Source organism: Cupressus sempervirens, chromosome 2 (assembly GCF_028749045.1).
Source record: "Cupressus sempervirens isolate cs-2001-9-10 chromosome 2, ASM2874904v1, whole genome shotgun sequence".
In the NCBI taxonomy this organism is placed as follows: Eukaryota; Viridiplantae; Streptophyta; class Pinopsida; order Cupressales; family Cupressaceae; genus Cupressus; species Cupressus sempervirens.
In genome coordinates, this window is record NC_143119.1 from 249518180 (window position 1) to 249542629 (window position 24450).

The window sequence follows — 24450 nt, forward strand, 5'->3', positions numbered from 1 at the left end:
TCACAAATTCCACTTAAGATACTTTTGATACATGACATTAGATCCTTTTATCATTGTTTGATTCCAGAATTGGGAAATTTAGAGATGAATCAAGTGTATGAAGCATTGTGTGTGGACGAAAACCTAAAACCTAAGCATAAACACCTAGAAGCAAAGGTTTTAACCCACATTTTGCATATATTGAGGGGTTCCCAAATCAACTGGATTAGGTTCATCCCGAGTCGTGTTCATGACATGCAGTTCTGACTCAACCAACCCATCCAAATCACAAAGAAAATGATTCATAAGGTTACCGGGTTTCCCGTGCTTGACAGACCTAAAACAACAAAAATCCTAGGTTAGGTTGAGCTGGTGAAGAAGAATCTTGTCAAGTGGGATGGTAGAGGAATGAAGCTTAATTATGTCATAGACATGGAGATAAATTTTGGAATTCATGTGATTGCTCACAAGATATATAGTTCCAGCTGACTGAACAATGTCCCGTGTGAAGTTGTGGACTTAGCATTCAAGGTGGTCAAGGAGAATCTATCCTTTGACCTCACCAAGTTGCAACTAAGCCAGTTAAGCAAGAACATGGAGAGCATATGAACATCCAAGACAAATCCATGTAAGTTTGGCTCACTTTTGACATGTTTATTCTTTTATGATTAGAATTTTTTTCCTTTCAAGGGCAATTTAGTATGGAAAAAGGACAAACCTATTACATATCAGATCAATGAGTTTATAGCTGAAATGGGAGACAATTTTGAGGGATCATGGATGTGTATTTTGATACTTTCAAGGAAATGATGCATAGTAGGTTTAAAATACCTAAGCAACTAGTGGATGATTATGAATAAGACATGTTTCTTTGTGGGTAGTGACAAGGTACATATACAGGTAGTTAGACCTAGAGTTGCATGGGTAAAACCTCTTGGCTATGAGGTAAACATTGATGATACTAAGGATATCATAGAGGCTCTTGTCAATGAGCCTATGGACCCTAAAGCACCCTATTTTGGAACCTACGAAGAGGCCAAAATTAGGATTTCTCTTGAGATCAAGATTCCTAAGATTTTGAAGAGAGGAATGAAGAAGGTAGATAAAATTGAGAAGGAGAATGTGAAATCTGGTTCCCCTCTTCTTCTTCTCATTAAAGGTAAGGGTGATGACATTGAAGATGAAGAAGAAGCAGAGGAAGAAGAATCATAAGAAGAAGCACCCAAGAAAAAAGGGAAAGTAACTATAACAAAAAGAGCTATGAGGTCCTCTCCTGCATTTTTCACCTAAAGGCATGCCAAATCTAGGAAGATACTCAAACTTGCAGTTGAAGATGAAGATGAAGAGTAGTAGATATCATTCAAAAGGCCTACCCTAACCTTTGAAGATAGATTGTAGTAACTCAAAGAAGGATGAGATATGGTAGATCTCAAATTTCTTAAGTATGAAACTAGAAATAAAAAGGATCAAAAGCAAATAGAAGAAGCCTTAGTGGAGAAGATGGCAAAGTGGAAATACTCTCTGAGTGAACTAGGCAGTCAAGTTCCTAACATTCTACTTGAGGTAGTATCACATCATTGGGAAAATGCAATCAATGTTGCCAGAGACATCCATGATCAAACCTTGGGAAAGGTAATGCAAGACATTTTAGATAAAGAAATAAAGGAGGCATTAAAAAGGCACAAACAATCATTAACCCTTAAGTTCAATGCACTCCTAATTTTGGCAAATGACATTGAGTCTGTTGTGCAATCCAATACAAATGCATGGAGGAACATTTATGTATTGAATGTTCCAAAGCCCACTGAAGAAGTTGTGCAAATTGATGATGATGAAGAGGAACAAGATGATCAAACAATCAGTGAAGATCTACCTGACATTCAGAATATCCAAGATTTATATCTTGAAAAGATTGCTATAGAGGTTATGGCCTCCCTCCCTAACTTTGTGAGCAAAGCCTTATAAGTGATATATAGCTCAAATAAGGCCACAACCGAGTCACAGACAATTGAGCTAAAAATTGTTCAACCTAGCACTCAATTGGCTATTGGAGATATCTTATCGAGTACATTGATGAATACTTTCACCACTACTTCATCTATCAAGCAATAGGCTCCACTCTTCATAGCTCCAAGCTAGACTGAGTTACAACAAAGTAGTGTAAGTACTCTTGCTATTGTTGTTGTTTATCAAATCAATAATGTTGTTTCTATTATGAGTGATTCCACAGTAAGTGCAATGACAGTTGAAGCTAAGCCTCAACCAAGCACTGAGGATTTTAACAAAGGTAAGGAAATCATTCCTTCACTCATTCCAAAGGAAAAAGGTAAAGAGGTAGAAGTTTCTCATGAGGAAATTAATCTAGAAGAGGACATAATAATTCTAGATTGGGATCTTTCCAATCTTACTCTTGATTAGATGGATACTCTTGGAGAACTTTGGAAGAAAAGGGCTAGATTGTAGAAGGTGAGAGCAGAGAAGAAGATAAGAAATCAAGTGCTGGAGGATATTAAAAGTATTCTTATGAATTTTTTTATATATACTAATTTGGATTTATCATACTACTTATATAATTTACATTATTACTAGAACTAATGTTATATCTTTATCTTATATAAAATATATTTTTCAATTTTGACAAAAGATAGGGGCTCAAGCTCTATTAGAGCTCTTGTTTCATCAAATGTTGAGAAGAATGTTAAATTTGTGGCTGAGAAGTTAGGCCACTAAATTATATTTGAAAATCCTGTCATCGGACTTGGAGCTTCCTACTGGAGATCTTTCTTTAACTCTCGTGTTAGGTCCCCCTTGTTGCATGAAATGGAGTTTGTGGAATTGGTGGCTTACACAGATATTAATTGTATTCATCTGGAAGGGAATGATGGGCTTCGATGTATGACATCATGGAAAATATTGAAAGTCCCTTGGCCATTTTCATGCAGATGGCCATAATTAGGTCATCTGTATTTCTTTCTTCTCATGTCAGAATTGCATAGTGTGGTTTAGGATTAAGACATGGCCTCCATGTAGTCAGGGAAAAATTTGCCATAAAAAAATCTCGAAAAACACAGAGAATATCTTTCATTGTTTGGGGGATATGGTCTTCCAAGAAAAATGTTATAAATATCATGATCATGGTTGAGATTTGAAAATTGTGACTGTGCAGAAAAAACCCTTTTCCTAAAAAATGAAAATCTTGCAGCCAAAGCTGGTTAGGTGCAGGGGCTTGGTAGTGTACATGGTGTGACATGAAGTCACCACAAAAATATAGGTGCTCGAAATTGTGCTGCTCAAATGGGACAAGGGTTACAATGTTCTTAGGAAGTAGGAGTCATGCAAGGCACTGTTGGAAATGACATCATCGACAGAGGCATCATTCTAATAAGTCCTGGTGTTTAGAGCAATTGCTCGCCAAGAGCCTCTAACAACCTACTCACAACTCCTATTTTTCCAGAAGCTTCCAAAACAAGAAAAATGATTGAAAGTTTCTACAACAATTCTTGATTTTTTTTAAAATTTAAAAATTGATAAAAACCCGAGCTAAAGTTTTCCACTCCACATGTGACCCTCCAAAGTGTTTGAATTGCTGCCTCTTGAAACCAATTTTCTGATAATTACCAGATAGATGATGTTGAATGTAAGGGACAATAAATAGCCACATTGTTGACTAGATTGGGAGGATTTTGAAGAAGAATGAAAGAGCCCATTTACGCAATTTTAGAGTCCAGGCCTGCAATTTCTGAAATCAATTTTGTTTGGCCTTCTTAATGGGGGCATCCAAAATGTATTCTTCACCCTCATTTTGACTAAATGTGTAGAGATTCAAAACCAAATAGCTTGTAGTCACTGTAGATGATGGAGCCTCCATCACTGCCTGTTCCATCTCTTATTGATGTCAGTTTGCACAACAAGATCAACAAATTGGCTGAAAATGCAGCCTTCGAAAAAATAATCAAGATGACTCTCCATAAGAGCCAAAGGGCATGCCTATTACGATTCGCTTGAGCTTTGCACTCGCTGGACAATTGATTTCGACAATGTTCTGAAAATGGAGAACTTTCCAAAAACTTCTTTTAAAAACTTTTTTTGATGCAGAAAATTAAATTTTACCCTTATTATAATTGCCACCATCCAATCAGAAAGTATAAATTATTGCTTAAAATTTTTTTTTTTTAATTACTATTTTGACCTTAAGAATTTATTTATTAGCTTTGATTATAAAAATTAATTGTGCCCACTACTAAAAACATTAGTACCTTGCCTTATGCAAGGTAAGGACTAACAAGAAAAAAGATCTTTTATCACATTAAAGAGACCGCGCAACATTTGCTACTATTGGCATACATATTGCACCTTGAATGTAAGTGCTAGTTATATAAATTAATTCAATAACCATTAAAAAAAATAAAATAAAAAGAGAGTGCTAGCATCATCGAACTTTATTTGGAAACCAACCATCGTCATTCTATCTTTTCGTATAAAACAAGTTTAATGCATTTATTCAACATGGCGGAAAGAAGGGGCTTCCAGATATGAGTTCGAGTTTGACTTGACAATTATCGTGATGCACATCGTACCGACCTTTTTATTCTCATGCTCAAAATTTATATTTCTTCCAAATTAACCACATTATTCATGAAAAATGATTTAATATTAAAAACAAAGGTAGCTTAGAAAATCTCCTCTAAATACGCAACCTCAGTATGTCCAAATCAATTTTAGTAATCAATTATGACGAGTACGATAAATTGCGTAATAATTTCGATAAAAGATAAATACAATATTTGCGATCATTACGCTCAAAAACCCCTTTCTGAAGAATCCCGAGACAAAAGTAATAAAAACAAAAAATATTCAGAAAAATCAATAAATATAAATATGAAAGTTTTCATATTAAAAAACAAAAAAGCACATATCATGATGCAGCGAAAGCTATCAGGTTCTGTCGGTCCTCGTAGTCCAAGTTGTTCCACATTTCGGCGTGTCATCAGAAGAGCTGCAGAAAATAATGATTTCCGCCTCCTCTCAAAGATCTTGACGAAATCAAACAACAACAGCCAGGGCTTAAAAGCAATACACATTTTTCTAAACTCCTTCAAAATCCGCCATTTCATGTCCATTATTAGACCACTGTATCCCACCAATACAGATCAGCTCTGCAGATATTTCTCTGAAATTCCTCTCAAAAATTAGAACAACCAATAAAAATGCCACAGGTGGCAAATGGTGGTTTCCCAGCGACAGAGAGGAAATGGCTGTTGCCCCTTCTGGCCAGTTTCGCCATCTCTTTCATTCTAATTATGGCAGCTTCGGAGGAATTCACGGGCCCTTTTTACAGAATCTTTTCTGTGCGACGTTCAGGGTTCGAATCTAGGGCGTCCACTGCGGTTATTAAGGGTCCGGGGCGGCCTGCCGTTCTGGCGTATGTGATTACAGGTACTCGCGGGGACGGGCCAAAAATACAGAGGTTATTGTGCGCGATTTACCATCCACGGAATCTTTATCTTCTGCACTTGGACCGCCTTGCTTCCGATGAAGAGAGGGTTCAGCTTGCGCTATATGTACAGTCAGTTAGGGTATTTAACGTCATGGAGAATGTTAATGTGGTGGGAAAGGCGGATACTGTGAATTACATGGGTTCTACTGCAATTGCAAATACTCTCCACGCGGCCGCGCTTCTGCTCAGGCTTAGCAACAATTGGGACTGGCTCTTCACGCTTAGCGCCGTGGATTATCCTATTGTTACGCAAGACGGTGCTCATTTTATTTATTTTTGCCTCTTTCTGAATATTTTATTTCCTTTTATAGAATATTTGTCGTTTTCTTTTTGATAGTTTTGTTTTGTTTCTAGTGAGTTTTCTAGTTTTGTTCGTCTGATTAAGGAGTTTGTTAACTTCGCTTTATTCGATCCTTTGTTCGGTGTCGTGATAGAATTTTATTTGATTTTAACGCTTTGTCATCTATTCTGTGGTTTGATCATTGCTGCTTTTCAAAGCTCAATTGCTATTTACTAGTACAACAAGTTACACGCAATTTTTTGGAATTCTCTAAATTGGGACATATAACTGGTTCAGATCCTGATCCCTCCATAGCCATGTACTTTAGTAACTGTGTTGAGTCTGGAAAGAATCTATACTATTCTGTGTTTTAGGTGTTCACTGTCTAAATTGGGTCATACAACTCGTTAAGTAACCGTGTCGAAGTCTGGAAAGAATCTATATTATTCTATGCTTCAGGTTTTTTTGCCCCTGTACTATATTGCTGTATTGTTTTGTTATGGGTATTTCAACGAGTTGCCATTTCGGGGAGAACAATCAGGCAAGCCCGTTAGAGCGATCGCAATTTTCGCAGGATCAGTTCATTTTAATTTTCTAATTTTATAGTCCCCTTTTTGTTGTGAATTTAGAGTAATGCTCTCTTTTTGTTCAGGAACCGAGAAGTAATACTAAATTTGTGTGATTTAGACACACCTTTATGTTTTTCACTCAATCATAGCATCCATGTTTGTGAAAAGAATTTCACAACTAAACATGATATTTGTTGAAGGAATATATATTAAAACGTGTATCCTTTAAATATCATCCTATATATAAACCACGACAAGAATGCTGTATAACACAGAGTGCTTGTCAATGGCAGTAAATTTGTTTTGTTCTTGAAGCTTGTGAATGACGAGTTTTGGTTTTGATGTTTTATTGCTCATGATGATTTCATGTTAGGAACTTGGGACAATAAAATAAAAAAATCGAATTGAACTTGGGCTAGAGAAAGCATAGGTCTGCAAATGTGACCTGCTTTCCTAAAAAGTAGAAAAAATAATGTTTTGATTGAATAGGCAATATTTTTTTTGTTTTTTCCTACTAGTTTGGAGCCTTTAATACTATGCACTTAATGATTGATTTATGGATAAAAGGGGCGCTTCTATTTGAGGTCATCTTACTGAAAGAAGCATTATTTAGTTTTATGATAATCCTTTGTCTAACATGCGAAACCAGACATCTGAATTCAGTGTCCATTTGATGGCGAAAGTATCTCCATTTACCATCTCTACAGCTAATAACAAGATCCTATAAGCTGAAATATAATATGACAAATGTAAAACTCTTTTACCTTCTCCGCCTCTGTCCTTAACCTCATTTCTCTCAATGTATGATACCATAAGGTAGGACCTATATTTGTGGACTGGAAGTAACATAAAGGGTATACTTAAAATGGATTCTTTAATGAGTTATCCAAGAACTAAACTGCTGTCTTATGGGAATAATATATCCAAATCTAGAATTATGGAATTCACAAAGGAAGGATTAAATCCAAATCTAGAATTATGGAATTCACAAAGGAAGGATTAAATCCAAATCTAGAATTATGGAATTCACAAAGGAAGGATTAAATCCAAATCTAGAATTATGGAATTCACAAAGGAAGGATTACAATATTGAATAGAGTGCAGATTAAGAACCAATATGCCCCCTTAATCTTATTTTTGAGGAAGATTGTGACTACAAAGAATCCCTGGAGTCTGGCGCCTGCAACAATATAAGTATGCAAGATTGCTCCTCCAAGTATGAAGGTTTAGAAGCTAACTCCTGCATGCCTTCTGAAGATGAAGTCTAGAAGTTGACTTCTGCATGCTTCCTGAAGATGAGTGCCCTGGCATTTCACTTGTGGGATCATAGCTTCTGCTATATCATTAAATAATATGAACTCTGAATTGTGTCTGTACTAGCTGCATCCATCCACAAGCTAATAATGTGGACTGCCTTCAATTGTGCCATCTGAAAACAAATATAGTTGTTGAGGAACCCAAAGAAAAAAATGTAGAAATACATGTAGGCCCTTCAGGTCCAAAACACACCAAGATCATCTGACTAAGAGGTGGTTGCAGACATAGAAACAGAACCAACCTATCTATAAGAGTCAATCCTGATGCCATCTCTATGCATCAAGGTTTGCTGGTATTGTTCCATTTATCAAAGCTTGTGGGCATCCATCCATCAAAATACATTTGCATACCATATAAACTGTGGGAAGCACTCATAATTCCAAATCATGCAAATCTGAAAACAAAAATCTACTCTGTGACAATTACATAAGTAGAATGTGGTGTATGCAAGATCTAATCACCTAAGTAACATCAACTGGAAGGGTTCCATGAGGAGTAAATACAAGTAAGAAGACTAGTTGCATAAGAGAAAATAACCAGTATCAGTTCATCTAAAAAGACAGGTTCGGTGTTATTGGGAAGAAGGAAAGATATTTGATTAGATGGTAAGACCATAGTTAGAGAACTCGCCAAGTTTTTCAGAAAAACTCTTTTTAGAAAAAAGAAAATAAATTATTTTTTAAATTTTTTTATTTTGTTAAAAACAAAAGGCTAAAAGCCTATATATATTGCATAAAATAGAGATATTTGCAGTATGCTACTAGAGCTGGGAAGAGGAAGATGTGATTGTAATGATGGATTTACTTCTAATTTGACAGAATCTATTTACTTTTTTGCTTCCACCATTAGCATTCCGCATGAGAATGCAATTTTGTACCCACTGTGCATTTCTATATATCTAAACTCTGCTTGTTTCATTTGTGTTCTCTTTAATTAACTCATTACATGCATCTTCTCATTGAATTTTGCCAAAAAAAAGTATTTTAAATTCAATTTAAGCTGTTTTTTAGGTTCCCAAGTTTTTTCCGAGTTGTTTTGAAAAACTGGCCGAGTTTTTCCCATTTTTTTGGGGAGGCTTGGCGAGTTGTTGCCAAGTGAGAGTTTTCCAACTATGGGCAAGACTATCCACAAACAAGTGGAACAATTGTGATCCAGCAATATTCATATTTTCTACATACAATGAACAACTATTCAACTCAAGAATGACAGCACAGCCCAGCATTGTACCACATATACAACAAATACTCAAATTCCATCTACAAGCAAGGCTTACAGGATTGTCTTCAAGCAACAAATGCAGTGCTTCTAAGCATAGTTCCAAGAATCACGGCGATTCATGCGATTCACGCGATTCAGCGATTCGATTCAAGCCAACCGATTTTTTGTGAATCGGTGAATCGAATCAGCGATAAAGGGTTTATGAAATAAGTTACTCACTAAATTTCAAGGGTTTTTTAAATTTTCCGATTCATGGCCGATTCGATTCCGATTCATGGCCGATTCACGATTTGATTCGGCCTTGCCGATTTCGATCCGATTCTGATTCTTGTTACTTTGCTTCTAAGCAAACATTTCAATATCTCAGTCAAAATATGGATTCATGTTGCGACAGTGTTGCCTAAAATTTAATGGCTCCTCTTTGGATTGCCTTATACTTTGTCTTTTGAAAGTGGTAGCTATCTATTCTGAGCACCATCCATGTCTGAGACATGAGATAATAGGAACATCGAACACTTTGAGAGATTCAGATTATACCTCAAAAATGTATATATTCTGCTAATTCTATGCTTTGATCAGACTTATTAATGATCCTTAGGTGGTGAACAATGAACTTCTCAAACCCTGATGTAATGAGTAATGATCAACCTTTGATCTGATCTGAAATTGAATTATTTTTGCAATATATATTCGCTGGATATTGTTGTTTGAAGGAGCAGACTGAAATGTAATTGTGTCTCTTTCAAACTACAACAATAACCTATCTATATATCATCACTAAGGGGCATGTCTCTCAAAGGGACATGTCCCTTAATCGGCGTACATCGCCTCTCCAGAAATTGGCGATCTGCTAGGAAAAATATATTAGTTACTAACACAATGTGTTAGTTTAGTAATGAATATTAAACAAATCCTTTAGAAATCGCTGGCTCACAAGGTAATTATAAGACTTAATGCCAGTCTTATGATATTCAAGGTGAGAAGATCAAGTGCAGTCGGCACATTCAGACCTGTAGGATTATCGGGTTACATACTTAACACTCCCTCTTAACTTGATAATCATACAGAGAGATATTATATCTAGCAACATCAATAGAGATGAATAAGCAAGAATTAATACTCTATATCTGTTTGAATCTTCTGAGTATGTGGTGTTGTAGAACACATGATACAATGTCATATTACTAAACCTGTGATATGACAAATCACTACTACTAGTGATAAGATATAGGGTAAATTGGAAGAGTAATTTGCTTTCTTCATTTATCCAAGTTGTGACTCATACATACTGGTATTTCTACATCACAATCATGATCCTGAGCTTAAGATCTGCCAAAAACAGGATAAATCTGGAAAATAATAAAATTCTTCCTTTATCCAAATTATGACTTATTGACATAGTAATTTCAACATCACAATATGATCTTAAACTCATCTATATCTTACAGTAGAACTCTATTGTTTAACACATTATCTAAGAGATCATCATCTCTCATAATGTGTTTTATACAAGTGTTCATTATCTCAGAGATCGTCACCTCTTAAATAATGAATACAAATGGTGGAGCCCATAACAGTCAATAGCTTGACAAAAAAAATCAATTATATTGATAATTTAAAGAGTACAGATGGATTACAGCCCTTAGGAAGTAAGAATTCATTGATTCTCCTTTCTTTATTTGACTGTGATTTAGTTGCCTTTTCAATGCGAGAACCCTAGTTGCATTGTTGACCTCATATGCATTTCGTAATGCTTTCATTATATCAAATGCAGTTTGATGTTTTGTAAGCATGGATACGATATCATTTTTTACTCCATCTAAAATGATTTGAATGACTTTCGCATTTCCTTTGCTCCAGATAGATTTATGAGGTTCAATTGGAGGTTGTTTGGATGCTTCATCAACAAATTCTCTTACATCATTCTCTTCAAGAATCATCATGATTCTGAATTTCCAGGCATCAAAGTGTTCTTTCCCATCAAACCTGCCCTCGGGTCTGATTGTGTATGCCATTGAAAATAGAAGATAGTTGCTAGATATATATGAAGTCTGATAACTGAATTTTGCAGAGCCTAGGTTCAACTACCAGAGCTTTGATACCATGTAAATATTCTGCTAATTCTGTGCTTTGATCAGACTTATTAACAATCCTTAGGTGGTGAATAATGAACTTCTCAAACTCTGATGTGATGAGGAATGATCAACCTTTGATCTGATCTGAAATTGAATTATCTCTGCAATATATATTTGCTGGATATTGTTGCTTGAAGGAGCAGATTGAAATGTAATTGTGTGTCTTTCAAACGACAACAATAACCTACCTATATATCATCACTAAAGGGCATGTCCCTCAAAGGGACATGTCCCTTCCTTAATTGGCATACATCTCCTCTCTAGAAATTGGCGATCTGCTAGGAAAAACATATTAATTACTAACTAACACAATGTGTTTGTTTAGTAATGAATATGAATATTAAACAAATCCTTTAGAAATCACCGGCTCACAAGGTAATCATAAAACTTAATGCCAATTGTATGGTATTCAAGGTGAGAAGATCAAGTGCGGTCTGCACATTCAGACTTGTAGGATTATTGGGTTACATAACAAAAAATAAACAGATTGCTGCTGAGAGAAATCTCTGAGTTGTGCCCAACCAATATTAAAGTTTCCATGGCTATTAACTCAGTGATAATGACACATGGCCTCCACTTCAATACTTCACTTTGGCAAGCTTCTATACTGATGAATATATGGTGTGGGCAGCCTTCTCTCAACTTCTTTCACCCACGGACAGCAGCAGAGGATGCCCCAAACACTGTATTTTGCAGTAGTTCCAGATAAGAACATTCTGCAATATTATTGCATCAATTATAATCTCTAGGACACAGGATTTGCTGAGGAATTATCCGCTACAATATTAAGTATTAACATGCTATACTTAATGGCAGGAAAATCTGTGATTATCAAAATCCTTGAATAGCCACTGTTAAATATTTGGTTTCCCAATTTAGTAATTGCTCTCTTCCCTTTGATAAAATCGCTTAGAGAATATTGCAACACTAATATGAGGAGTGACAGTCAATAGAAAATCAACTTTCCACCGTAATTTGTTTTATATTACATTATGTGTCTCCATGCAATCAGCAGAAATCCAATATTAATCTCCCAACATGTAATGTCCCCTCAGACTGGCAGGAGCATTGCTCTGATACCACTGTAATGCAAAGTTGCATGGATATGGATACGGCCATACATTAAGACCCCCAATATGGATACGGTTGGATACGATATATAAATAACACATACATATATATTTAACACTGTTTTCCAAGTTATTATAGGAGATTTTATTACTTCAAAACCAATATTGACAGATAAATGCTACATAATTATTTATAAGTTAATTTAACACTTTACAATATGTAAACATAGTAGAGTTGCAGTAGAAGATAACCCAAAACAGGGGTTGCTGAACTAGACAAACACTTTATTTGTCTTTCTCTTTTGGTGTAGGTTTTGTTTGTACTATTTTAAAAAAAAATTGCTTTAAAAATGTTTTTAAAAAAAAATAAATTTTGGAAGATTTGTGTCAAATCTTTTAAAAAATCAAATCCCATAGTATTTGGCACAGTTGGAAAATAAAGTTGTTTTAGGCAGACATGGGTTCCATATTCAACTTGTATCTGGGCAGTATCTGATATGTTTCCGAATTGGATACGGGGATACGTGAGCCCAAGGAGGGACAGAGGAGTTTCTGGCAACTCTGCTGTGATGTCCCCTTTCTGGTTTCCCTTATACTTTGCTTTCTGAAAGTGGCAGCCATCTATTCTGAGCACCATCCATGTCTGAGACATGAGATAATAAGAGCATCCAACACTTCTGAGCTAAGTTGCCAGTTCTGGTTCAGATTTGGATTCAGGTTTTAGATCCGGGTTCATGGGTTTGTTAGATTTTTTTTCGGGGTGGGTTTGGGTTCATCCATAAAAACCATATAAAAAAAAAAATATACATATATACAGCAGCAAATAAGCTCATATTACACCAGTATGCTAGTAGTAAAGTAACGTAGCAAAATACACCACCACATATATTAATGTTATAGTCCAAGTAACATAAAAATTGCCAAAATACACTATGATATCTATGTTTTAGTTCAAAAATAATAATGTCAACATCAACAATCAGCTTACAGGCACCCTTAAACACTCCTTGAGAAACAACAAGCAAACAAGAAAGTTTAGCAATGGAAGCAAGGAGTTTTCTTTTTCATTCATAAATGCAGAAATGAGATATGTTTCACCTTTTTAGTATTTTTAGTAGTCTATTTTAGGGTTGGAGGGTTGAGTTGATCAAAATAGACCAAAAAAGAACTTAGACCAAAAAAGAACTTTTGAAAATAAAGTCAAAAGTCCATCGAAATTTTGCTTCAAATTTGGCAAAATTTCGCCCATGTCCTTCTCAGCGAACGCACAGTCTAGATGTGGGGCCCTGGTTGTATTTTGGCCAGACAGCATCTGGACCCGTATTTGGGCTGGACCAAACCAGGATGCTGGGTTTCCAGGGAAGAATCTGGCAATTTAGCTTCTGAGAGATTATACCACGAGAAGATAGAGATTGCTGCCAAGAGAAATCTTAGAATCATTACCAACTAATATTAAAGTTTCCACGGCTATTTATCAGAAGCTTAGTCCCGATTGATATTCTTCTTGTTTATGTTTTCCAATGTCTTTGGGGGAGTGTAGGATATCATTTAAGTATGCCATGAAGGAATATGAGGTGAGGGTTCACATCTCTTCACAACTTAATTATATCCAAACAAATTGGGCTTATCTCATAGCTTTTATACCTATTTATTTTTTATCAGTTTTGAGTCTTTGACAAAAATCATTGAGCTCTAAACATATTAAACTCCTTTGCAGGATCGTACTCATATATCAGCTTGCTCTTTATTATTGGTCACTAGTATTACTGCATAAGGGGACAGGCTTACAGAAAATCATAAGTGTTAAATAAGACGATTTTCTGATGATTATTGTCTATTTTAGGGGTCTGTTATGCTGGGGACATGACATAAAACATATGAGAGGCACAAACTTAAGCCTTTTGATATCGATAGTGGCCATACATATCAATCAAGCATGCACATGACCACATCAAAGCAGTCAAAAAGGTTACATATGGAAGAAAAAAATAAAGCATTTGAATATGACACCATCGAAGGTTTTTAAAAGAGAGATGAGTTTTTAGAAAATGAGAGACAGAACTAAGGCTCCACATAAATAGGAAATTCCTGTCATTCTCAATGGGCTATCATTATATATCCAACACAAAGGAGCGACCTTCTGATCCTCATGTATGTAAGCATTGATCCAATGAACCACTTGGGATTACATATCATCATTACTACTAAGGGATATGCATGTTAAGAAAGTTAGCAATTAAGTATATTGAAACATCTGCTTAGAAGTTAGTAATTGATATTCATATATATATATATATAGAATTATAATTACTGTCAATATAATAGTGCAGTGTTTCCTTTATGAAATACATTATCATTATAACCTTAGACATTCGGATATGTAGATATTGGTTTTATCTGACATATGATTCACTGCCGATAATCATAGTCTTATTGCAATGGCAGGCACTAATCCAGTGCTATCGCAATCCTTATTTACTGCTAATACATCGACTGTCTTAGCGGGTGTCATCCCGTGACTTATATTAAGTATTATGTTGTTATTGGGTCTAACTTATACCCGCAGCATATATTGGTGTTGTTATCGTTTTTTTAAATGGTTGTGAATCAGTTGAGGCATGACAACGTAGGGTCATGCCCCTACTCGGTTGTGCTTCCATATGTATATATATCGATTCCAATCTATTCTGCAAGTGCAGATCATATCAATAAAGTGGCATAACGATCTCAGACCAGAATTGGATACTTCTACAATAAGAACAGATATATAAACAGTAAAGGATTCTAGTATATATAAGAAAGACACCAGTCTGCAATACCATATAAATCAGACTGAAACTGATTAATAAGTCTCCACCAAGATCTATTAAATTTACAATGCATACCTGTTGTGTGGCAACCAAATATCCAACTTTCCCTTTGGAAATTTGAGTGACCAATTCTATGGGCTCAAAAACATCTTGGCCATGCTTGCCTTGCAAGTCGTGTTCATATGGGCTCCAAACTGTTAAGAACCGTCCATGTAACTTCAGTTCTGGAACTATGGTCTTGCTTGGCTCCATGGGAAAAGTACTTAATCTTAAACTGGACATGATCTAACATTGGATGAAAGTATGTGACAAGCTTTCTCCTGGATCTGATGAATAAACAAAACTTTAAGTACTTTTATTCTTATTCTCTTCAAAGAACTAATGGATTAAAATTCTGATTTCTGAAACCATTTGAATCACAGTGTGAACTTGCTTGGATCTTCTTGCAAATCAGTTATATCTTATGTGCTAGTAACTGAAATTATATCTCTCAAGAAAGTGCCTATTGTTTAGGAGTCTTGAAGCCTAATGAACTTATGGGAATTTTCATCAGTGTCAAGAGTTCCTGATGCAACAGCCATGATGCTGCCTTTGATATCTTTCATCACAAACTTATTAAAATTCTTCTTTCTTTTTCAATTTGGTCGATTGAGACGGGAAAAGTAAGTTTGTGCTCAAACCAAGTAGACGATAGACATAATTAATCATCCTTTCAATACTGCAACTTTGCCAAATCCAAGTCTTTTCTGTTCAATTTTGGCTTATTTGATATATGAAATGCAAATTTGTAATTAAGTACATAATAGACACTATTAATTGTTCTATTGGCCATATCTAATGATATTTGATGACATATTATTTTGATGTACATCTGATCATCCGTAGACTTGCTAATAAAATTAAACTTAGTCATGTTTTTGGACTTGTAATGAGAACATCTTGAACCCATCACCTATTGACATGCATGAGAGCTTGTATGCAAAACTTGAAAATAGCAAAGAAAGCATTACTTTGATGATAGCCTGAATGGTAGTCCATGACCCTTGTCAACTCTTCCAGCTTCTTGAGATGCTTTCAACATTTTATGTTCTCTTGTACCAATTATTTCTGTTGTACTCTGATTTGCCACAATAGGAACACTTATTGACATCTTTATTTTTTTGTTTACATGCTTTAATTCTATAATTTCTCTTCCTTTCCGTACGATGAATTGAGTTTGCTCCATTGACCCGTGCATTCCATTATAGGCCAATTAGATTTGCTCATTAACAAGAATAGTGTAATCTACACTGACAACCTGCTTTTTTTTATGATTATTTATTTTCTGTTTGTTCTCTGAATGTTGAGTGTGGAGTTTTGAAGATGATACAATAATGCATCGATAGATAATACGATAGATATTTTGCAATAATGTTTAAAGAGAATAACACTCAAATGCTCAATATACAAAATATGCACAACTGGAAATAACATTCAGATATCTGACATAGCTTGAACAGTAGTATATTAGTTAAACTAACAATACCTGGATGACCAAATAGCTTCTAAATGATAGCACAAACTTACCCAGAAGGTGCAACACATTACAGGTCTGAAGCAAACTCTGGAGCAGCAAACTAGGTTTCTGAAAATACCTCCAAAATGCTTCCAAACCCACAATTGTTTCTCGTGTTTAGAACACCCAGATGCCTCTTTTTAAATAATAATCCCACTCAAACTGTAGGTGCCTAGAGCACAAGCCCTCACATACCACAGTGAGCTGTATGACCCGTTGGAGGAAATGAATGGCCGATAAAGGATGGACAAAATCTGCAACAATGCTCCTCCAACCTCCTTTCAAGTCTTTAACAAATATGTCCTCCATGTCCCTATTAAGTTTTGACACTAACTGATAAAACTGTAAACAATGTGCAAGGCACTCTCTTGCTTTGATGCCATGTAAGATTGGACTATGACAATAGCCACCCAAGATCAAGAGTACACAAATGAAAGCACAAAGAAGATCAATGTTACAAAATAATTATATTTTATTTGAAGGATGCAAATACTTAAGATGATCAGATTGCTTGTATGAGAGTTACAAGGGAGTATATATAGGATGCACCATCAAAGGACATGATTTCACAACAAATGTGGGATGAAGGAGATGCAGTCACATGTAATATCTGTTAGAGTGGAGTTTCTGTTGCACCAAAAGACTGATTTGTCAATGCTCGATACAACCACTCAACTTATAGTACACAAGAGGCGGTTAAGCCCATGTCACGAATTCTGAGGGGAGCACTGAACAAATTTTCAACAATCTCCCCCTCAGCGTTACTTGAGGGTTCGAGGGTTCGAACTTGTGACCAAGCTTTGATACCACTTGTTAGAGTGGGGTTGCTGTTGCACCGAAAGTCTGATTTGACTTGTTAGAGTGGGGTTGCTGTTGCACCAAAAGTCTGATTTGTCAATGCTCGATACAACCACTCAATTTATAGTATATAGGAGGCGGTTTAAGTCCCTATCACGAATCTCGAGTGGAGCACTGAACAAATTTCCATCTATATCTCCACCAAACTAAGAAAGTATAAGTTACATGATGCAAGTCTAGTTGAGTATATGCCTACCTAAGCACACATATAGTATCATATGTGCATATAATGCAATAAAATAAATATCTGAATTCGAAAAAACAAAATAATATACCAGCAGTTTGAAACCATAGGGTTAGCAAATGGAGGCTTGGGAATTGTTCAAGGATCTATCCAAAAGTCCAATGACTGGAGAGAAGATCCCCCTTTAAGACATGGAAAAGTACTCGTAAGATTATATAATAAAAGGTTAATGATTGATTAAGAACTTCACATTTTGCACATATAATCATTAAAAAAAATAATCATGCAATTATTGATCTATATGTACATTCCAATGTCTAACTTACTGGTATTTTGATTAGTGGAACTGAATGCATGAAGTTGGTGGATTTTTCTTTTTGGAAGGTGTTGATGTCAGTTTTGTACCACTACATAACATATAGGAATTGAATACTTGATACGGAATATCAAACACTCAAACCTCTCTTGAAAAGTAAATACTTGTGAAGACATGAGAAAAACTCCAATGTTCCTTACACCTGTGGACACTAACTCAGTTATATTAATGTGATTTGCTGGTTAATCATGTAGGCAACCTTACGTTGTTCATTCGAAGATAGCTTGAACTTTCTTTGTGATGGTGATGATGTCTGGCTTCGTAAAGTATATGAGCACCAAATAATGATGATGATGATGATGATGGAAGGTATGTTTGTCAATGACGCTTCTCCTTTTCTAACTTTCTTCTTAAATGAACTTTAACTACTGAACTACTTGATGCTTTACTTCTACTCCTATCAATGGAAAGATTAGCAAATGGATGGGGATCAAATATGATGAAAGCTTACTAGTGGCTCAGCCTCCATAGATGCAATGATTCAAGGGAAAAAGACTAGATTACTACACAAGGCTTTCTAACTAGCCGCTAGGATGCTAGTGGCCTAGTTTATGGATCCCTATCAAACATCCACTAATATCACCATACAACTATCCATCTACTCTTGCTCTTAACAACTTTCTTGAAATAAAATCTACTTTAACAACTTCAATGAAATTTAACTCTATTGGAAGTAGAAACCATGCAATAACACCAAGTGTTCTTAATCACCATGCAAGTCACAAAAATGATAACGAGAAGCAAATTTGGTATTATCTTAAGCAACAATTTTCTTCAACCCTTTGCAAATGAGAGCAAATGACCTTCTATAGGGGCCAAAATCACAACCAACGGTAGAGATTAAGAGACAAAATCAATGATTCATATTAGATCCCAAAAACCTTAATTAGGGTTGCCACCCCATCGGCTAATGAGAAGATGCCACTTCATCAATGTACTAATGAAAAAAAGAAAAAGTGGCAACTAATGAGAAGGCACCAAAATGGTAGCCAATCAGAATCAGATGCCTATCCTATCCAAGAAGAAGGAGAAATTGCCACTTAGGCTTACATCAAATGATCTTCTAATACAATTCTACCATTTTCTTTCATCTTTTTAGCCAAGGCAATGAACTTGGCTAGCTTGTCATTGACTTCCTTCATGGGAGGGCAAAGCATATGCCTTATCTTGAGCTCAGCTGAATTCATCATGTCACTTGCTGCTTGTAGTGTCTTCTCATGATCCTTCTCATATTCTTTTGCATATCCGATAAAGGCATTGAGGGAGGTAAGGGTGCCCAAATGTTTCTTCTTGATGGCAGCCTTCCCCAACTCATCCAATCTCGTTCTAAATTCTATCTCATTGATGCTCTCCTCTTTGATATCTTCAAAATCAAGTCCAACCCCAACATCGCTCATCATGGTTGAAATGGAAGTGTCAATGCTTGGGCTGTGCTATGCAATCTCATTCCGTATCTCTTCAAGTATCCTCAATCTGATAGTTAAGGCAACAAACCAAGACTTCACTGTACCCATTCCTCCTTCATCTGCCAACTTGGCTCTTTCCAAATATCTCTCCGATAGCTCAATAAATTTTTGTAGCCTGGGAATGACTAAGTCCTTGATTGGAAGGAAATCCTTCCACTCCCCTGCAAATGCTCTGTATTTGGCTTTAATAGCCACCAATGACTTGAATGTCGAGATAAAGGAAGGCAAAAAGTTTTGCCCATCTTGAATTATATCATTGATCCAATCCTTGACTTCGCGCAGCTGAGCCCTTCTATGTTGCTCCCGCTGTCTTGAGGAAGGGTTACCTGGTGCAACTGTTGGATAGGCTAGCAATCTCTCCAATACTTGTTTTCAGCCTCCAACTTTATAATCCCCTTGTTTGCCTTCCTCAAACTTTCTCTAATTGAAACCATGCCTTCCTGGATCTGCTCACATTCCATGTCATCTGTGATTCTTCCCAAGTTATGCTCTACAATCTCATACTCCTAAGCTACAAACTCATCCACTGCCTTGCTAACCTTTGGTATAGCAATCTAAACTTTTTAGTGACCCTCATCATTGCTCCTAATTATCTTCGCCACTGTTTTTGCAATTTGTTTCTGTTTCTCACTATCCTCCTTTTCCACTAACCCTTGAATATCTTCAATTGTTTGAACAGTCACCACCTCGCCTCTTGGCATAAGCATTTGTCTTAACCATAGTGGTGCAATGCATCTCCCCAAATTTAGGTTTGGTTCGACTAGCAAAGCATCACCAACAGCCTTGGGCACATGACATACTTCTTCACTAGTGACTGTCATATCATCTCCATCTTAGTTTTCCGAGAGAGGAGAGTACTCGGTACTATTACTGTAATTGCGTGATTCCAAATCAAAGCTCACCTCTATCGTAGCCCCTTGTCCACTTGTATTATCCTCTTGGCCTCTAACCTCAATTATGCTTTCCCTTGACAGTGCTGCATTCTGTCTCTTTGTTGGAGGTTCCTGATGTTCTTTATTTTTCTCAACCTCCAAACTTCTCTTCTTGCTCTTAATTGCTCTTTGTTGCTGGCTACTGCCTTCACCTTTCTGTCCGACTGACTTTGTTGGACCTTCTTCCTCTGGTTTCATCTTCTCATAGTAAGGTGTACCTTCCGACTTTGTAATTGTCTTAACTTCCTAGCGTACCATGACTCGGTGTGTAGATCAACTGTCCTTGTAACTGCCTCTAAGAAAGGATCGTGATGATCATCCCAGTCCACTGGACCCAATTCTCTTCCATCTACTGTATCATAATCTTCTCTTAGCACATTTTCACATCTTCCAGTTGATCGGGAATATCAAGGGCTCTCCCTCTAATTGCCCTCATCATGCCCACTGACAACTTTGAGAAAGCTAGCTTTCTCACATGAAGGTCATCCTGTGCATTGGCCCAAAAATCTTCTATAGTAGGAATATGTTTGAACGTTTTTTCGTGAGATGCCTTGATAAGACCATTAGGATCGAATCCTTGTCTTGCTCTATACCATCCTAGATGATATCGCTCTAACTCTTTCTCTGTAGCTGCAAAGGCGACAACATTGGGGCAAGTATCATTGCCTATTCCAAATGAGAAGGTAATCCCTATCTCACCTTTAAGCTTCATCATCTTGTCATAATGCTCAAGTTGCCCAGCCAACTCCATCAAAACTATCTTGTCGGGTGGGTACCTTGGTAGTCTCTTGGGACAAACAATACTTCCTGCCACTCTAATGTTTGTAAATTGTGGAAATTGGATGAATCAACTCCCATAGTTCTTAATTTTTACTTCCACTTCCATTGAGAGCCTTCTAGCAGGTGTCCCTTTTAATATCCTTACTGTCTTCATAGCAAAGGTGCCATAAAACATCTTTTGGTGTTGTGCAAATGAAGCTGTGGATAGCACTCATGTACCAAACATTGCCCCGGCCCATTGCCAATCACTCCTAAGGCCTTAAGTCTAGGATTTTCATATAGACTCGCAATCAGATAGAAAAGATAGGACCCTATATAGAATTGTTTTTGATTTTGCACTGTCCTAAGTTGCAACTCTAAATTTTCACTTATGATTCTAGCCCAATCAAATTTTCTCTTTCCATTTTCAATTTCATCAATAAAGTAGTACATCAAGTTCTCGAATTGAATACCTTGAGCCATGCCCATGATCCGGCTAAGAATTACAATAAGGTCGTCGTACTTTGATTTGAAATCTGACTTGGTGAGTTTTGACAACTTGGTAACTCCCTTTTTGCCTTTGTGTAACCAATTCAGCTTTAAATGAATGAAGTAGGCTTCCTGATTATCCTGAAATAAGTTGGCATCCGGATCCATCATTACGACTATCATGACTCTATGTTGGGGAATATTGAATACTTCTTCGACCACTTGTCTACTGATGTTAGCCAACACTCTCTTTCCTTCATACAAAATGATGGACTTGGTCACAATATCAAACCGGGATGCACACTCCATTACCAATTCCAGACAAGGCAAGGTAGGAGGGAAAGCCGCTGCATATACAATTCTGCTCTTGTAGATCTTCTTTGCCATGGGGAATTGTCTTTCCTTCAATCTATCCTTCAATTGTACCATGTTTACCATGCCAATATTGGTATCACTTATTCACTTCACTTTCGAGAAGAAGGTGGTCTTAGGCATCATGTCTTTTTTGTCTTTTTTGGTATTTGTTCCCTTTGGGTTCTTGCCTGCACTAACATCTACCAACTTAAACACTTATTTCTACCCCTTTGTTCTAAATGATATGGACTACACTTATCAATCTCCAACCTTCTTTCTATCGATGGAATCTAGCTTATTTCTGCCTCTCCAAATCCTATCTCTACACTTATCAATCTCCAAACTTTAATTCTAGGGGTGGGACTATCACTTATTTCTGCCTCTTCGTTACCTTAGGATAGAGTACACTTATATCTCCCAACTTCAATCCTAGGGTGGTCTAGCTTATTTCTGCCTCTCAAAGTGTTCTATTATGAAATCTAGACTTATATCTCCCAACTTTAGCCTATTAATGGAACGATGAAGTGGTGGATGATGAGTGTAAGAAAAAAAAAAGGGAAACGAACCAAGCAAGAACAAGGAATAGAATCCACCTTTAAAACCAATCTTCATCTCTAAAAATGAATAGAATTTTACCTTAAATCTGTCTTTACCAATAACCGGGCCCTCTTCAAGTTCGGATCAGATCTCGTAAATTTCAATGCAAAAATTAGAATTTGGACTTCCTTGAAATCGCCCACACTTGCCAAAAATCAGACTTTAAATCACATTGTCCTTTCACCAAATAAAATCGCCAAATTATGGAAGGAGAAATTGCTGCCAAATATGGAGAAATCAGACTTCAAAAAAATCACCCAAGTTGGGTAGAAATTCGCCCAAGCAAGAAGGATAAAAATGCTGCCAAGAAATGAAGAATCTGCCCCAAAAATCCCCCAAGCAAGAAATTCGCCTCCCTTCGAAGAAAATTGCATATCGAAGGAGGAGGAGGAAAAAGGAATGAGGAAATAAGAGGAGGGGAAGCCTGTAACAAACGGTTTTTCATATCGAAAACAAGACGGTTTAAACAAAGAATTTCCAACATTCATAAATAGATAACTGAATTCCTTTTCCTATGACATTAATAGTTTTTAGCAATTAACTGAAATAACCATAACCATATCAATGTTCATTTGAAATTAGCTAGTTTAACGATTAACTGAAGATAACTGTATCAATAATCATTTGAAATAACTAGGTTAATAATTAACTAAACATAATTGTATTCTTGATCAACTAAAATAACTAATTTTAATGATCAACTAGAAACAACTGTATTTATGATCAACTGTAATAACTAATTAAACGATCAATTGGAAGTAACTATAGTTATGATCAACTGTAATAACTAATTAAACTATCAACTGGAAATAATTGTATTTATGATCAACTGTAATAACTAATTAAACAATCAACTGAAAATAATAGTGATTATGATCAATTGAAATAATAAGATCGACTATCCTTTCTTCATACAAGTAATGCTTAACAAGGAAAGAAGGAAAAACAATCCAAGATTCATTCGGAGGATCTTTTGCTGGTTGTGCAAGCCTTGACTTTGGTGAGAGGAGAACCATTAACATAGGCTTAACCTCCCAACCTCGGATCATACTTATCCCCACACATTCTATTAAATTAGAATGACCCTCCCTACCTCGGGATCGGGCTTGGGATGTTCTTAGTCTAGCCACCTGAGCATCTTGATGTTTAGAATGTCTGCACAGTTATGAAACGAACATGCTTGCATAACTGGCGCTATTGACATCAAGAGATCATTAGATGGCAACCATGCCTTAAACTACCTTGGCCAAGGATTTCAGATGGGTTCATTGACCCGATTACCATCGCTCGATTTGACAACAGGTCTCATTATAGGGATGAGCATGAGCTATCAAGTAAGATCTATTTATTTTATTTTGAAATATCAAGTCTGATTTTTATTCTCTTTATCCTTGCAGGATTTCATTTCACCTCTTCACCTTTTCCATGGCTAAACAACCAGTGTGTCCTAGGTGATCCGAATTCTTAGAGCAATTGGCTCTATTAATTTATGACAAATGGTTGCTTTTAGCATTTCACATTTTTGTGATTAAATACTTACAAAAGTTCTCTGTATTTTAGCTTCCATTGGCTAAATATTTTTTATGATTCCATCACTTGGTACTTTACTATGAATCATAACAATGTTTTCGTATGATTATTCAAGATCGAATATAGCGTGCAATCTATTGTTATGGAATTGGAAAGCTTTACTAATTATGAAGGAAATAAATTTAGCAACATGGAAAGATTGATCATTCACATGACCTGGTATATTATCCGAAGTTGCCTGAGATTTGTTGGGCACTAGAGATTTGCCCTTCTTCAGTCGATTTCTCAGAGTATAAAGGCAGCTTCACTTCCAAAGAAAGAAATATGTGTGGCAACATGCACAAAATGTCAACACTTATATCTGCAGAAGGTTCCGAGTTGATAGAGGTTTGAAGGCTATGAAAACCGGAGCTAAGAGCATGGAGAATATATGATAGAATGAGGAAAAGAGTCGGGTTATGGCAATCGGGTGTAT

The 24450-nt window shown here is 36.2% G+C and overlaps 1 protein-coding gene across 1 annotated transcript in view; it reads left to right on the plus strand.

The window, feature by feature from the left end:
- Positions 1–4902: 4902 nt before the first annotated feature.
- Positions 4903–24450, plus strand: part of LOC149571994 (beta-glucuronosyltransferase GlcAT14A-like) — a 63797-nt gene continuing 44249 nt past the window's right edge. The window contains exon 1 of the mRNA XM_089813363.1: positions 4903–5733. Coding sequence (XP_089669489.1) covers positions 5187–5733 — 547 coding nt within the window. The 5' untranslated portion in view covers positions 4903–5186. The remainder of the gene's footprint in view (positions 5734–24450) is intronic.